General features: G+C 41.4%; 1 protein-coding gene across 2 annotated transcripts in view; it reads left to right on the top strand.

Moving 5' to 3' along the window:
- The window catches only part of SNAP25 (synaptosome associated protein 25), an 85958-nt gene that overhangs the window by 47624 nt on the left and 21632 nt on the right, over positions 1-16702 (top strand). For both annotated transcript variants that reach the window (XM_047771682.1, XM_047771681.1), the window contains exons 2-4: positions 3803-3938; positions 6336-6377; positions 14277-14325. In XM_047771682.1, the coding sequence (XP_047627638.1) occupies positions 3867-3938; positions 6336-6377; positions 14277-14325 (163 nt within the window). In that variant the 5' untranslated portion in view covers positions 3803-3866. The remainder of the gene's footprint in view (positions 1-3802; positions 3939-6335; positions 6378-14276; positions 14326-16702) is intronic.

Genomic DNA, 16702 nt, shown 5'->3' with positions numbered 1-16702 from the left:
AGGCAATTCTCTAGACAAATTCAGAGAGAAAAATACACCACACCCTGTATCTGCCTATAGCAAAGAAACGGTACCCTGCGAACAGGAGATGCTTTAAGAATTTCTGTTTAAATTTATTTAGCCGAGGCATCAATAAGTTGTTTGTTTGTTTGTTTTTGCATAGGACCAGAGAGTAAATATTTTCAACTTGGGAGGGCCAGGTGGTCCCTGACCACCATTCAGCTCTGCCATGGTGACCTGAAAGGACCATGGATGGTAGGGGAGTGAATAGGTGTGAGCATGCTCCAAGAAAGCTTTATTATGGACCCAGACCCTCAAATTGTATGTGCTTTTCACATGTATAAAATATTTTTCTTCTTTGAGTCTTTTTAACCATCTTAAATTGTAAAAACCATCCTCTGCTCCCAGCCAGTACAAAACAGGCAATCATCGGGATTTGGTCATAATTCCCTGGAGTCACGGGTGAAGCCCACTGTTTCCCCACTTTATATAACTGCAGGACCTTGCCCCTTGACCTTTATATGACCCTTGTCACCCTACCCCATCTGGTGACATGTATTGTTAACATATTGTTAACACAGGAATGTTGATACATTCCAGGGGAGTGTCCTATAGAGGAGAGCTACTCAAAGTACTGTCTTTGAGCCAACAGCATCAGCATCAACTGCCAACTTACTAGAAACACAGACTCTGGGACCCCATCTCACATAGCTGACTCAGAATCTCTGGGTAGCAATTTGTTTCCACAAGGTTTTTGGTGATTCTGATGCCCCTGGAAGTTTTAGAAGCACTGCCCTGGACCACACCTGGAAAATTGCTGTCTAGAAACATCAAGTGCCACCTAGGAGTGTCAGAACAGCCCCTTCATTCATTCAACAAGCCAGTTAACGTGAATTGAACACCTACTAGGAGCCAGATTCTTTGCTAAACACCAGTGATTTGAGATAATTAATAGATTACTGTCGAGCCCTTAATGGACTGGGAGATAGTCTTACATCAGAGCCCCAGGGAATAGTTTTGAGTGGTTCTGCTTCTAATTTCCTCGCTTAACAAGAAGACTTTGCTGGCTGGGGCCACACCACCAGCTGGAGCAGCACGCAGGATGGAGGTTACATGTAATATGAGTGCAGTGTTGCATGCCACCCATATATTAAATGCCCTTTCACTATGAGCATCTTTTCAGCCACTGAAATGACTGCTAATCTACATCACTATGCTTCTTCAGGTGCTGCCTCTTAGAATGCTACTATGCATGGGTTTGGGGTTTGTTGGGACAATTTATCTAATACTAGCAATAAACATCCCAACAGAAGACCTGAAGGTCATTTCCTGCCTTCGCTCCCCCTTTTCTCACCAGGAGAGAGAGCACTGCTTTTTAGCTTTGAAATGCTGTGCATTTGAGATCTGTCAGATTCATCAGCCCCCCTCCCAATCCCAGGCATACCCCCACCCTTTAGAGCAAGGACAAACAAGTGGCAGCTCCTTGGGGGGGGGGGGAGAGACTGTGAAAGAAGTGCCACTGTGCCAACCACTCATCAGCCAGGTCTTTACAGGTTACCATATGTTTGAAGACAGGTGTCCCCACAGCTGATCTTCAAGTGCTAAGAATAGCAACTTTGAGAGGCGAGACACACGAGGGGTGGGTGTGGGTGTGTGTGTGTGTGTGTGTGTGTGTCTAATTAAGAGAGCACGCACACATCCATCAGCAAATAGAGGAGTGGGGAATAGCAACAGTACCGCAGGTCTGAAAGCACACAGTTCACTGCCTTCTAACAAATTGGTCTATTAAGAAAAAAGGTCAGTTGCTTGCTTAGACTGAAGGAGGAAGTTCCCCCAAGAAACCCAGCAGCAAAATACAAAGACGGAGAACAGGGTGAGAAGGCACTCCTGTTTGTCTTCACTTGCAAGTCCTAAGAGAGTTAGTTGCTGCTTAGAGACTGGAGACTCAGGCGCTCTGCTGGTTTCCCTGGTTTCAGGCTTCCATGGATGCTGGGCTCTGCAGCAACATGGATCCTGACCAGCTGTCAGTAAAGGAAAGCTAATTAACAAATACTAGATTTGTTCCACTCTTAGAAAAGGGAACAGACTTACCCTCAATGAGCGAGGCTTTCTGAATTTTAAACCCCCACCTCCTTACAAACCAGGTTAATCAGAACTTTCTATAATACATGCCCCTCAACAAGTCTATGAGATTTGTATTATTTGCCTTGTGGAGAAAACTGACTCAGAGACAAAAATAAACTTGCCTAAAGTCACTCAGCAACCGAGTGCCATAGCCAACAGTCCAGTAGTTCTTTGTGACCTCAAAAGCTTCAAGCTACCAGCTACTTAGCATTTCTGCTGGTACACTGTTTTATCCTGGGTTGGGGTGGGGGGCAGATCCCAGTAACTCAGAGGAACATGGGAATTTCGTTTCCGCTCATCTCAAGGTTCAGGAGAGACTTGGTATAAATTTCTTCCAATTTCTATTTCCTAGATCCCTAATTTTTAAAATGGAGACCAGTGTTTTTATAAAAGGCAAAGCATTTAAAACTCTCCAACATCTCATGGATACATATTCTAGTAGCCAGAATGAAGGGAGGGAGGGAGAGAAGGGGACCAATTGGCCCTGGAGGGAGCTTAGTCCGGTTACCTGTAATTTGCATCACATAGGATTTCAAGAGGGTAGCCTCCAAAAATGCACCGGTCACATTTCTTGGCCCATCCTTCTTTGGAAAAATTCCTGTTGCACACCTCCTTAAGCCCTTTTGGCACCTCTGATAAAAACTGAAAGATACTAAAGATGTTCTGTCTTTTGCTTCTAAATGCCTCTAAACACAACGGAATACTGCTCAACAGCAAGAAGGAATAAACGATTAGTTAATTCTACAACTTGAATGAACATTAAAATGAGTATACTAAGTGAAAGAAGCTAGACAAAAAAAAAATACATACTGTATCATTCCATTTCTATAAAATTCAAAAAAATGCAAATTAATTTATAATGACAGAAAACTGATAAGCAGTTGTCTTGATATGGGTACAGTGAGATGGGATGGAGGGGTTGGCAGGATTACAAAAGGCACAAGGAAACTTTGGGGGGTGATGGATATTTTGGTGTGTGTGTCTTTTTGTCCTTTTAGGGCCACATCCGTGGCATATGGAGGTTCCCAGGCTAGGGTCTAATCGGGGCTGTTGCTGCCAGTCTATACCACAGCCACAGCAAAGCCAGATCTGAGCTGCATCTGCGACCTACACCACAGCTCACGGCAATGCTGGATCCTTAACCTACTGAGCAAGGCCAGGGATCAAACCCGCAACCTCATGGTTCCTAGTCAGATTAATTTCCACTGCACCACGACGGGAGCTCCCTGTTTATTTTCTTAATTGTGGTCATAGTTTCCTGGAAGTATTCATCTGTCAAAACTTCTCAAATTGTATGCTTCAAAGATGTGGGATTTATTGTATGCCAATTATACCTCAATAAATCTGTTAAAAAGAAAATACAAATAATTAAAAGGAGGTTAAAAGTGTTCTAACTCTAAACCACATCCTTCCTTACCAGCTTTCCAAACACTTAGGTGGTGTGTGTCTTTAAAAATGCTTCATAGGTAGACAGGTATCTATCTCCATTGTAAAGAAGGCAGATAAGCATTGGCTTTTGCAGAAATAGCACAATTCTGTTGACTCCAGTCTGGGTATGGCTTCCAGCCCAGAAGATGGGTTAAGTCATGGAAACAGAGTGTGGACCTTTTAGATTTTCCCTATCTGAGCACACATGCACCCATATAAGCTCTCACTGTTCGAATCTGTTTCTTTCCAGGTTCTGTGTGCAGACCCATCCCTGACCCCCCGGCCCAGGCGCCCCGCCACCCCCCACCGCTACCATGGCTGAAGACGCGGACATGCGCAATGAGCTGGAGGAGATGCAGCGAAGGGCTGACCAGCTGGCTGACGAGGTGAGGGATGGAGACCTGGGAAGGGAACAAAAGATGGGGAGCTGTTGTAGTCTGTCTTATTGAGGTGGAGGTGGGAAAAGAGCTTCTTCTCATGTCTTAAAATACACGAGGACTGTGACTTTAATTTTCTGTACCCCCTCAGGCCTCTGCAGGCAGGAATAACTTGATTATAAAATCTGCATGCAGATCAGTGACTTAGATCAAACTCCCAACTTCTAGAAATCTAGAGAAGTCAGGATCTTCTAAGAAGAGCAATGTCTTTGGGTGTCTTACAGCCAGCCTTGTGCTGGAGATGGCTTAATCTTGAGAGGTGGTTGTTCCATTGTCCAGAACTTTGTAAGGTGGTATTAAAATTGAGTTATATGGAGTTCCCATCATGGCTCAATGGAAACAAATCTGATTAGTATCCATGAGGACACAGGTTCTATCCCTGGCCTCGCTCAGTGGGTTAAGGATCCAGCATTGCTGTGAGCTGTGGTGTAGGTGGCAGACGCTGCTCAGATCTGGTTTTGCTATGGCTGTGGTGTACGCCAGCGGCTGCAGCTCCAATTGAACCCAGCCTGGGAACCTTCATATGCTGTGGGTGCGGCCCTAAAAACCAACAAACAAAAAAATTGAATTATACATGGGAGTTCCCATTGTAGCTTAGCAGTAACGAACCCAACTAAGATCCATGAGAATGCAGGTTCGATCCCTGGCCTTGCTCAGTGGTTTAAGGGTCTAGCGATGCCATGAGGTTATGTTGTAGGTTGCAGACTTGCCATGACCGGCAGCTACAGCTCCAATTTGATCCCTAGCAATGGAACTTCCATATGCCACACATGTGGCCCTTAAGAAAAAAAAAAAAATTAAAAAATTGAATTATATGAACTTAAAATTCAATGGGTTATATATTAAATTTAAAGATAGTAAATACTCCTCAGTTCTCATTACATCTTAATGATCTTACTGTTATCTGTGCTTTCAAAGTTCCTGGCATGTGTTGTATCTGTAGAATGGTGTGTTCCTGTGAACCTCCCTGAGTTCACCTTCAGTGGCACCACAGTGTAGTTAGAAATCAGACAAGGAAGGAGTACTTATACCATGGAATCTGCAAACACTGCAAATCAGGCTTGACCTACTGTTTTGTTGGTCCTCTAGACATAAGAAAGTGGAAAAGTATTAAATGTAAAAAGGATGCCCCCATCAATAACACAAAACATGGAGAAAATCTTCCAGTATTTAGAAACTATGATTCTCTTCAGCAGAGAAGCCACTTGCATCATTGACAAATGAGTAAAATTCGAACCTGTGTCTTTATGCTTTCACTTTCCTTTCATTCAGTAACGTATGTGAGGACATCAACCAGCCTTCATGCCAGAACTACATTCGTTCTGTGCGTGCTTAGCTGTGGGTGCAAGAGTTCACCAAAATTGAACAAAAGCTTCCTGTGAGAATCAACTGGCTATATATGGAATTTACAATAAACAATAAAGAGTATTGTGTATTTTATTATTATTTGTAAATTTTGTGCAGTTCATCCTTTGTATCATTAACATAATGCACACACGCACACACACTTTTTTTTTTTTTTCTGGAGAGCTGGTTGTTAAACATTTACCAACAAACCACTGCTTACAGCCATTCTGTTTCAAAAAGCAGCCTGCTGACAGTTCTTCCAGGAAAGTGAATATTCTTCATGTTCCTACAAACTCTTGTCCAAAATGAGTTTGTCACTTAAAAGCACAGCTTTGAGAAATCACACTGGTTTCTGGATTCTAGTAATTTCAAAGGAACTGAGAGAGAAAAAAAAAAAAAAAAAAAAAAAAGGACCACACTGTGCCCTAGGGACCGAGGCTGAATTCATTTTTTCTTATCTAAGAATGAAGATAATTATTACAGCTGTCTCCTATTGGCTAGTTATTTCAAACACACTTGATTTTTTTTTTCCACCCGAGGGCAACAATTTAATTTGCACTGATAAGAACTTCCAATTGTGTTTCTAGGAGCTTTGTAAGAAACCCCATGGTCGATTCATCTCAATTCATGAAAAATTATGTTTGTCTTTAAAATTCCATATTCCTGGTCAAGGGAGGCCAAATTAGTCCTCTGAGTATTTGGGATAATTTTTCATGCATCCTGCTCATGCAAAATTATCTTTTCCAGATTACTTTGTCTTTGATATCAAGCTCAGCTTCATATGGTTTTGATTTTGTGACAATCAGCTTTAATGTAATTGCTTTAGGGAATCTGATTACGTAGAAAACCTGATAGGAAAGAGATTGAAGATGTGTTTCGGTTACTAAGTTCAAAGAACATGTAATAACGACCCTTTGTGTTTCTCAAGTGAAGGAAATTTTTCTGATTTCCCAGACCTTTGGATCCTGCACTCATAATGTTTATGTTTTTTTGTCTTAGTCGCTGGAAAGCACCCGTCGTATGCTACAACTGGTTGAAGAGGTAAGGAGGTGACTATATTTTAAGATGAACTAATCCTTTTGGCTGACATAGTCTTTGCTAGACCCTACTGCCCTTCCCTTGGCCATGATCCCATTGACTCCACTGCGAATGTAGCTACCAGAAAGCCACATAATGAGGGAGATGTTATATTTAAGTTGCCAGGTAGCCATCAACATATTCGGTCTCCCCCAACTCCTCCTCCCCAGCCCCGGCTATCTTCACAGTCTGAGAAGCAGAAGAGGATGTTTTCCAAGTAAATAAATGCTCCCAAGAAATCACAAAAGCAAATCAGGGCGATTCGTAATATACAAAAGAATTATCTACATAAATTCCTCATTGTACTGATTTTGATGCCTCTAAATTGCATCTCACATTGGCATTCTGTTCTAACTTTAACCACATATAGGACTTGTAAAAATACGTATCCACAGAAGCATAACATTTTCAGAAATTGTTACATTGAGAGCCAGGCACTAAAATTCATGAAATAATAGGAAAATTCTTTCACACAGGGAAACATCAAGTCTAGTCACGTAAATATAGAAGCTCTTTTATATTCCTGACTCAGGACGGAACATCCATTTGCAAGGCATGGTTAATGAATCCCCAACTATTTTTAAATGGGTAAAATAGGGCAGATAGCAATAATGGAATCAAAAAGGCATTTGCAATAAACCTCGCTCATTCCAATTTGGGAGAGCAGCAGTCAACCAGGAAGAATAAATGGATTAATTGAACTTGTCCACTGGGAGAAATGAAGTGGAAAAAGAATGGGGTGAGCTATATTTATCTTACCCGAATAAAACAAGCCTAATCGTTTGTATTCAGTAAGATCCCGTTTTAACTACGCTTTGAAAATGCTTATCAATGTATAAATCCATGCGTGGTTATCACCTTCAGAGATCTTGGGCATTTTCTAGCAGAATGATTAAATGAGCCCACTTGCCTCATGCTACTGTAAGTTGCTTATGCAATGAGATGAAAGGAGAAAAAGATTAACTGCATAAGGCTAAAAGGAAGGGCAGACACCTCTCACCCTAGAGAAGCCAACATTTCCCCTTGTTTTGCAGTTTCAGCATCTCAGCTAAGGAGGAAATATGGCTAAAAATGAATTGTCACAGGAGGCGGGGGGAAGGTGGCAACAAGAGCCCCGAGGGCATGAGGAAGGGTGGGGGTAGGGCACTGAACGAAATCTTTTATCATGAAAAATGACAGTTTGAGCCCGCAGTGTAACACAAATTGGCCCCCACAGGAAGGCAGGCCAGCAAGGGGCCCTTGGCAGCATAGGAAAGCAGCCTTTGCTCTCTTAATGAAGAGAAATGTTTTCTTTGCTCTATCCTGGGAACACCACTCATGCAGAAATACTTGAGAAGCAGAAGGAGGCAGAGATTCTAAATCTAAGAGTGCTGGTGAGGTTTTTGGAATAAGACGCATTGCCCCTCAACCTGTCATGAACATAAGTGAAAGGAACAAATCTGAGTAACATTCCCACTGGAGCTCTCATGGCAACCTGCAGGAAGAGAGCCCAGAAATCAGCTGACATCCTTATCTTGGTGCATCTTTTTGACCTTCAAGCTCATGTTTCATTTTCGTTTGTATGTCTGCACATGTGGAGCAAATTTCTAAACTATCACCAGTGTGCCCACCTGTGCAAGGATGAGACACTACCTAGAACACGGAAAGTGAAGGAGAGAGACCTTCAGCACACCTTTCCCAACTGGCCCCTCCCCCATCGGAGTCTTTGGGCCATGTACACTTCCTTTTTTGTCTTCTTAAATTGCAGGCAGTGTCAGCCAGTCTTGAGAAAGGAGTGTCTGCTCTCATTTATTCTGGAGAAAAACATCTTGAAAGCTCTATTGAAATAGGATTCTCACATCATACATTTTTGTTTTTCCTAAAGTGTTTCTCTATCAAGCATGAAGTTGCATCTTAGAAGAGGGAGTGAAACAGATGGAAGCCATCTCCTACTTCTCATAAATGAGAGGAGGCTATTAGACTTTCCATCCTCAGGAAATTATGCTCAAGGCATGATCAGACTTGAGCGATTGCTCTTACATCCTCCTGGGTTATTTTATATTGATGGTCAAACACCTCTTGTGTCTAGGGCATTGGCTAGGCAGATGCTATTCTGCTTTTCCACCAAGAAGAAAATTCTCTTTCAAGAGAATCAGCATTAAATATTCATCAAGGGCAGAAATCATTTGGAAAAATCTCAGCATTGAAATACCGGGATCTTACTCGTGATCCCAAAATGTATCAGTGCTGTGCAATTTGAATTGAGTTGAATGCTTATTGAAATTCGGTCTCAAAGACGGGAAAGGTTACTCCACTCACTGTGAAGCCTCCTTAAGGCAAACAATCCCACTTTCAGTAGAATATAGGACTTTTGGCCATCCCTCATGGATTTTATAGTGTAACAGAGTAGAAGGCATGGAGCTTGCTTTTTAATAGAAGCCATTGTTGGCGTTTCAAGGACGATAGAAAGTTACACAGAGGTTGGTGGAGAAAGTTCAGAAAAGCTGAATACCGTACACAGGTCAAAAGATTAGAAATCATCTAGCACTTAGTTTACAGCCTGGAGTTGGCAACTGGCTCTTTTGATGGGTACATTTCAACAAATATTTATAGAGGTAGAGGGGTAGATAAAAATGATATCAGACAGGAAAACATACGAAAATAGCTGTCCAGGGAGTTCCTGTTGTGGCTCAGTGGTTAACGAATCCGACTAGGAACCATGAGGTTGCGGGTTCAATCTCTGGCCTTGCTCAGTGGGTTAAGGATCTGGCATTGCTGTGAGTTGTGGTGTAGGTCACAGACACAGCTCGGATCCTGCGTTGCTGTGGCTCTGGTGTAGGCTGGTGGCTACAGCTGCGATTAGACCCCTAGCCTGGAAACCTCCATGTGCGGCAGGTGAGGCCCTAGAAAAGGCAAAAAGACAAACAAAAAAAAGAAAAGAAAAGAAAAGAAACTCTCCAAATTCAAGGCCACACCCATCTCAGAGAATTCTGGAAGGAGAGTCATGATTGTATTCTCAAAGAGAGAATATTGGATTCCAGGTCAAATGTTAACAAACTGCAGGAAATGAAGGCTACCTCGTTAATGCTTTGGACTATGAAACTAAGTCAGGAAAAGCCACAGGGCTACAGGGCAGGGTGATTTAAAAGCCCACACAGAGCTTTCTTGGAGTGCTGTCTACTGAGGATTTCCCAGTGTTTCACAGGTGTTTTGGCATCTTTTCTCCTCATTCCAACTGATCATCTTTCAAGACACTTTGGCCACCAGAAGAAAATTCGTATTCTAAAGCAATGTCTTTGTTATGCCAGACTTGCTCTAAAAATGGAAAATTCAGGCTGGGCTTTCCGGTAGGCAGATGTGGGGGTCTTTTGCAATTCTAGAAGTTAAGAGAGTTCGTGACTATCCTAGTTTTAGCTCAGATGTATTCCACTTTGGGGAAAGCATTTCAAGATGACAAAAGAAAGACTTTCACATGTTCTGTAAACATGGTCTTTGTTCATCAGTAAGACAAACATGTAACAATAGAGAAATAAAAAGTAAAAAGAGGAAGTTCCCCAGTGTTGCAGTGGGTTAAGGATCTGGCATTGCTGCAGCTGTGGCGCAGGTCACAACTGTGGCACCGGTTCGATATTTGGCCGGGGATCTTCCATATGCTGAGAGTGCAGCCAAAAAAAGTAAAAAGAAAGAAATGAAGAGAAAAAATCCCAGACATCTTCAATTCCCCCTGTTCATAGGTAGATAAGTTTCCCAGGAATCTCAAACAGGAACCAAGCTATTGAGCTAAGACGAAAATAGAACCACCTCTTTCACTTCTAACTATTAAAACATAATACTCGTTAAGGAATCGGAGAAAGTAATATTCTGCCTCCCCCAAGGTATCGTCCCCATCTCCGCCGTTCTCTTGCTCTCCCAGTTCCCTCAAAGAACAATCCAGTTGTTTAGATCAAAGCAGTCAGCAAAACAGAGGAGCCAAATATGAATTCTAACATTTATTTTATTGAGAACCTGCTATGTGCTCAGAGCTATTATCATCAAGCATACATACATTATCTGATTTAACCCTTGTAGTCACCTTTGACTACTGCTTTGCTCTGTTTTACCAAGGAGGAAATTGAAGTCCACCCTGAACAAGTAACTTGCTAAGACACACAGCTGCAAATGGCAGAGAGGAAGTATGAACCCAGTCTACCTGATTCCAGGGTCTGAATTCTTATTCACGGCACTTCCCTTCCACCAGCAACTCTCATAATATTTAAATATCCTTCTTGAGAATTTCACAAAAAGCAAGAGGATCTAAGAAAACAAACACAGCAGCTCATTCTAAACTAATGCAGTTTCTGCACAAATTCAATCCTTTATCTCAGTTTTTGAGTCACGACCTCCCCTACAGTTGAAATTTTACAAGGCTTTACATTCTGTAACTCATCTTTCTAAGTTCTGAGAAGTGAGGAAGCTGTTTCTCTCCCTGTTTGACAGCTGGAAAAGCTGAGACAGAGAACAGGTGACTCTAGAGCAATAGACCTGCAAAGATAAGTCTAGGATTCAGAATTGCTGACTTCCAGATGCCAATTCTGTCCACTTGTCCAAATCGTTTCTCACTTTGTGGAGTTGAGAAGCCATGCATTTGTCTGGCCCTTACCTTAGTGCTTAGAGCAGAGTGGAGGCTCAGTAACCTCACTAACCTTAGTGAATGAATGAATAATTGAATGAATAAATGAATGAACGAGTCAGTGAACGAACCTAGCAACTACCCAGTCTTACTTTGCATCTCTACCCTTATCTTAAACATGGGGAGCATCCTGAAAGGTCTAGTCACTGTTACATAATCTCATGACTAGTTGTCGGCTGAGCTAAGAACGTAATCGAGCAGTCCTGACTCCCAGATCTGTGCTTACTGCCTCTGTTCTCCCCAGATGAGGCACACTCTTTGATTGTTCTGTGAATCATTCCAGCACTGAAACATTTAGCACCAAATTAAACCAATAGGAAATTATCCTTGCAGGGTGCCATATAAAGTAACTGGGCATGGCAGAAAGGGTAAACAGGTGAGAGCTGGATTGACTAAACTGAAATCACTCACCTGTTCCCTACCCAATGTCCGTAATAGAATGGAACAGGGATCTCACGCATGGCCTTGAGCTGGGTCCTCAGAGGAGAAAATGTTCTCTGAGATGACTCTGACCTTTACTGGAACTTCCATGTGTCTCATCCATGTGCTTGAATGAGCCATCTGCTTTTTACAATTCCTTCTCATAAGCAATGGCTACAATTTGCAGAAAAGGGGCACAGACATTATGAAAATATAGGCTAGCTTAGATGAATGTCTGTTTACAACACACTGACAAAAAAGATGTTGAAAAGTCTTCTGGGGTCTAGAATCATGTTGCTCCATGCATGTCCCTGCACCAGCCAGCATGGACGAGCTTGTTCAAAATGCAAAATCTTAGGCTCTACCACAGTCCTACTGAATCAGGATCTACATTTAAACAAGATGTTTCCCATGCAGGGGATTTGTGTGCAAATTATTAAAATTTGAAAGTAGTGTTCTAGAAGCTTCTTATGCTAGTCAATAATGATGATATTTTTAGTTTGCCCAGATATCTTGATGTTGACGCATTTTGTGAAGGTATTTATTTTATAAACCCTGTTGTAACGCTAACTACAATCACTAGCATGTGCTGCATGTTAATTCATTGAATTCACATGACAACTCAATGAGGTATGAACTGTTATGACCACTGTATGACAAATGACAGAACTGAGGCACAGAGCAATCAAGACATTTGCCCGAGGTCCCACAGCCAGGATTCCAGGGCAGAATCTAGCTCCAGAATCTGTGTTGTTAATAACTCCTGACATCATCCTGAGCCATCACTCTCCAAACCACACCCTGACTTTACTCTGAAGCTTATTAAAATGTGTTCAAAAGCAAAATAGGCTTGGAGTTCCCATAGTGGCTCAGTGGTTAACGAATCCGTATTAATTGGTGTTTCAAGGAAAACTCATGGTGGTGCCTAGAATACATTCCAAAATAACATACCTCTCATGGCCTCATTTATTTTCCACTGACTATTTTAAACTAAGAGAGATGTTAGTGGAGGTAAACCAAAGGTTTCGGGGTTTTTTTTTTTTTTGGAACAGTATTTTAACAATTAAATTCCAATAGTGCCTTTAAAAAACAAAATATTTTAAAATATCAAATAGTTTCTGTGACCTTTTGTAAATTTACCATTTCAGAGAATGGGTGCAGTTAATTCTCCTGGACAGACAAGCCTATTTTGCCTTTTTTTTTTTTTTTTTCTTGGACCACTCCAAGAAACAGCATCTGACTCCCATCCATAAGGACGCAGGTTTGATCCCTGGCCTCCATCAGTGGGTTAAGGATCCAGCATTGCCATGAGCTGTGGTGTAAGTCACAGATGAGGCTCGGATCTGACATTACTGTGGCTGTGGTGTAGGCCAGTGGCTACAGCTCCGCTTTGACCTCTAGCCTGGGAACCTACATATGCCACAGGTGTGGCCCTAAAAAGACAAAAGAAAGAAAGAAAGAAAGAAAGAAAGAAAGAAAGAAAGAAAGAAAGAAAGAAAGAAAGAAAGAAAGAAAGAAAGGGAGGAAAACCCCAATTAATCCAATGCCATTTAACACTGATTAATAGTCACCCTGTAAAAGGGGAGGTTTTAACTAGTTAGAATTCCGGGAAATGATGATTCCTCAGTTTAAGAAATGTAAATATCTCTGCCTTTTCTTCCATTCGCCAACTCTCACTCCTCTCCACCAAATCATTCAGGGCTGTTTGGTTCATTTAGATCATAAGAAATGAAATGTAGGAGTTCCCGTCGTGGTGCAGCAGAAATGAATCTGACTAGGAACTATGAGGTGGCAGGTTCGGTCCCTGGCCTCGCTCAGTGGGTTAAGGATCTGGCGTTGCCATGAGCTGTGGTGTAGGTTGCAGACTCGGCTCGGATCCCGAGTTGCTGTGGCTGTGGTGTAGGCCGGCAGCTGTAGCTCTGATTGGACCCCTAGCCTAGGAACCTCCATATGCCATGGGTGTGGTCCTAAAAAGCAAAAAAAAAAAAAAAAGTGAGATGTACAATGCCTTTTACAGACTTTTCCTCAACAACAACAACAAAAAAACTGCACTAAAGCTTGTGGATGAATTATTTTCTCGCACCATATTACAGTGCAGAATTTTAGACTTCATTAGAAAAATCTCTAGCATAACATTGTCAATCAACTATGCTTTAATTTAAAAAAAGAAGAAAGAAACAGAGTTCCCATTGTGCCTCAGCAGGTTAAGAACCTGACTAGTATCCATGAGGATGCAGGTTCCATTCCTGGCTTTGCTCCATGGGTTAAGGATCCGGCATTGCTGTGAGCTGCAGTGTAGGTCGCATATGCACCTTGGATCCAGTGCTGCTGTGGCTGTCGCATAGGCAGGCCTGCTGCAGCTCCATTTCAACCCCTAGCCTGGGACCTTCTATATGCCATGTGTACGGCACTTTAAAAAAAAAAAAAAGAAAGAAAAAAGGCTTATTTCTCATCTGTCAATCCCCTTTCTAAATCTTGCAGAACTCCTCTCCACAGAGAAAAAAAGGCAGGTTGAATTTCCTTTTGGGCTGTGTTTCTTGACCATGTTTCAAGTCCATGCCAAGCTGGACCCCCTGGAGACTAAGGACAATGAACTGGGGAAGCAAGTCTGCAGGTGGCCCACTCCTCTGAGTCCCTCCTCAGCCCCAATACTCTTTGCCATGTCCCCTCCCTCTTTTTCCTTTGGTCCTTCTTCATTTTCCATTTCTAGGGCGAATGGTCCCCTTACTGATTTCGCTTTCTCTCTTTTCTCTTTCTAACTCTTTTTCCACTTTGCTACCACTATTGGAATGTAGAGTAAAGATGCTGGTATCAGGACTTTGGTTATGTTGGATGAACAAGGAGGTAAGTTCAGATTTCTTCAGTAAGAACAATTCTTCATCCAAATAAAGTGCATTGAAAAGATGATTTGTGCATCCACAGGTGGTCATTGACATATGTTATGTGTACCTATATAAGCATGAGAGTACTAGAGTTTTCACCTTGCCTTTTTTCTCCTTTTTGTGTTGAAAGATTGGTAAATATGGAAATGCTGAGATCTTCATGACTGAATAAATGGTACTATTCTCCCTGTTACATGTGTTAGGGTAACAAAATTTTGAAGGCAGAAGTCATTTGTTTGAATTTTTTTAATGAGAGTATTTTGGACAGTTTGAGAATTCTCCCTTTATCCCCCATCTTTCCCATAAATTTGGTTTTCTTCTAATATTTCCTCAATATAATGAAAGGATAGTATGTCATGTTGTCCATTTCTTTTGACCATCCTAATTCAGCATCTGGCAGTTTTGATTTCCAAGTCGTTATGAAAATTCCTTAAATAACTGGAAGCTCTATTTAACAGGATGTAAGCTGAGGGAGATCATCGGAAGATGGAAAATTAAACCTCTTAAAATATTTAAACATTTTCTTTTAATTATTATGGAAATGCTAGAAGCAATAAAAATCAGACGGTCAACCTAATATAGCATCTTTATAGTCTATGGTGGAATCTAGAAGGGTAATACCCACATTATTTTCTTTGCATCCAGGCATACAGCAATGTTTTATTTAATTCTAACCACAATTTAGTTACCTGATTCCATTCTGAAATCTCATCATAACAAACAGATGTGGCAGGAATTTTTTCTTTTTTCTTTTATGAAGGCATTAGAAAATTCTTAGCAATCATGTGAAATTTTTTAATGTCAAAGATAAGACTAACATTTATTTACAACATGGGACGCCATAAACAAACTCTAAGAATAAACCTCAAATTGGGGGTGGGGGTGGGGACTTTCCTTAAAATAACAGACATAAGTCATTTCCCTAAAATGCAGGGAGACCTTGCATATAATCAGAGGAAAGGACAACAACCTCCAAGACAAACTGATGTAACATATACATTATCAGTTTACAGGTAGACATATGAAACCATGCTTCACCCAAGAGCAGTAATGAGATGCCACTCTTTAGTAGATCGGCAAATTTTTTTAACTGATAAAATCAATGCTGTGAATATGTTGTGAAAAAAGAAGCTCAGTCTAGAGATGGGCACTGTGGATTGGTATGAATATTTGAAGGGTACTTTGCTAATAGCTCTAAATTTTGATCAAGATATTCCACTCCTCAAATTATATGCTGAAGATATTCATTGACAACTCCATGAATTAAAAATATACATGCCTTATCTGGATAAGTATAAAACTGGAGACAAACTAAATGTCTTTCAGTGGGGAGACCAATCAAATGAATTATGGTATGGCCATAAAAGAAATTCTGATTGAATATTCTGAAACCATTGCAATATGAATAAATCTTTATTAACTGACTTCTAAAGAGTTAGGGCAGGGACAGGGAGGAAGGTGTATCATTTGGGGCCCTCTGGAAAGCAACTGCTAAGAATCAATTAAGTGTGTGAGATTTATTAGGGAAATGTCTGTGGTGAGTCAAGGGGAGAGGAAGCAGGAATAGGCCCGGGGGAGTCTTTCAACTATAGGGAGGGCCTGACACTTGTGAGAGGAGAGAGGAGCAGAAGGAGGATTGTGTAGAAGAGTCTCCTACTTCATGCAGCTCTGAGAAGATCTCAGCCAGGCTAATGGGCAGCTCAGGAGCAAAGACAACCTAATGAGCAGACCTGTGATGGGCAAGAATGCCTCAGCTGTAGTAAATTGTGCTCAGCCACTGGCTAGAAGTATCCCCCAGGGAGGATGTGGCCTCCATAGAAATGCGGTGGATCCCATAGGTGCCACAGCTGGAGGTGTCAACTGACTCCAGCCCCTCTTAAAGGGAGATCTGAGGGACACACCTTCATAGGCTTCAATATAATGATTTTTGTTTCTATGTTATGTGTTTGTATTGAACTTTTCCAATAAATATGCACCAACCAATTTTTAAAAATCAAGAGAAAAAATTTTTGAAAAGACAATTGAACATCAATCCCAACACCTTCCTCCCAGTTTAAAAAATAAAAATTGCCAAAAATTAATCAAATCTAGTCGGTTTGTATTTTGAAAGAATTACAACAGCTGTGGCAGTCTTGAGAACTCCTCAAATGAATTTCCTTTAAATTGTAAGACTTACTGGCTTGATCTGTATAATAGTATCCCAGACTATGTTACTCAGGACATAGCAAATCGTTGCTTTTTAAAAAGGTTTTATTTAGGAGTTCCCTTGTGGCACAGTGGGTTAAATCCAGTGTTGCCACTGCAGTAGCCCAGGTTGCTGCCGTGGTGCAGGTTTGATC

The sequence above is a fragment of the Phacochoerus africanus genome, chromosome 3 (genome assembly GCF_016906955.1).
Source record: "Phacochoerus africanus isolate WHEZ1 chromosome 3, ROS_Pafr_v1, whole genome shotgun sequence".
NCBI lineage: Eukaryota > Metazoa > Chordata > Mammalia > Artiodactyla > Suidae > Phacochoerus > Phacochoerus africanus.
Note: the sequence above shows the minus strand (reverse complement) of the source record. Positions and strands in the feature narration are given on the sequence as shown.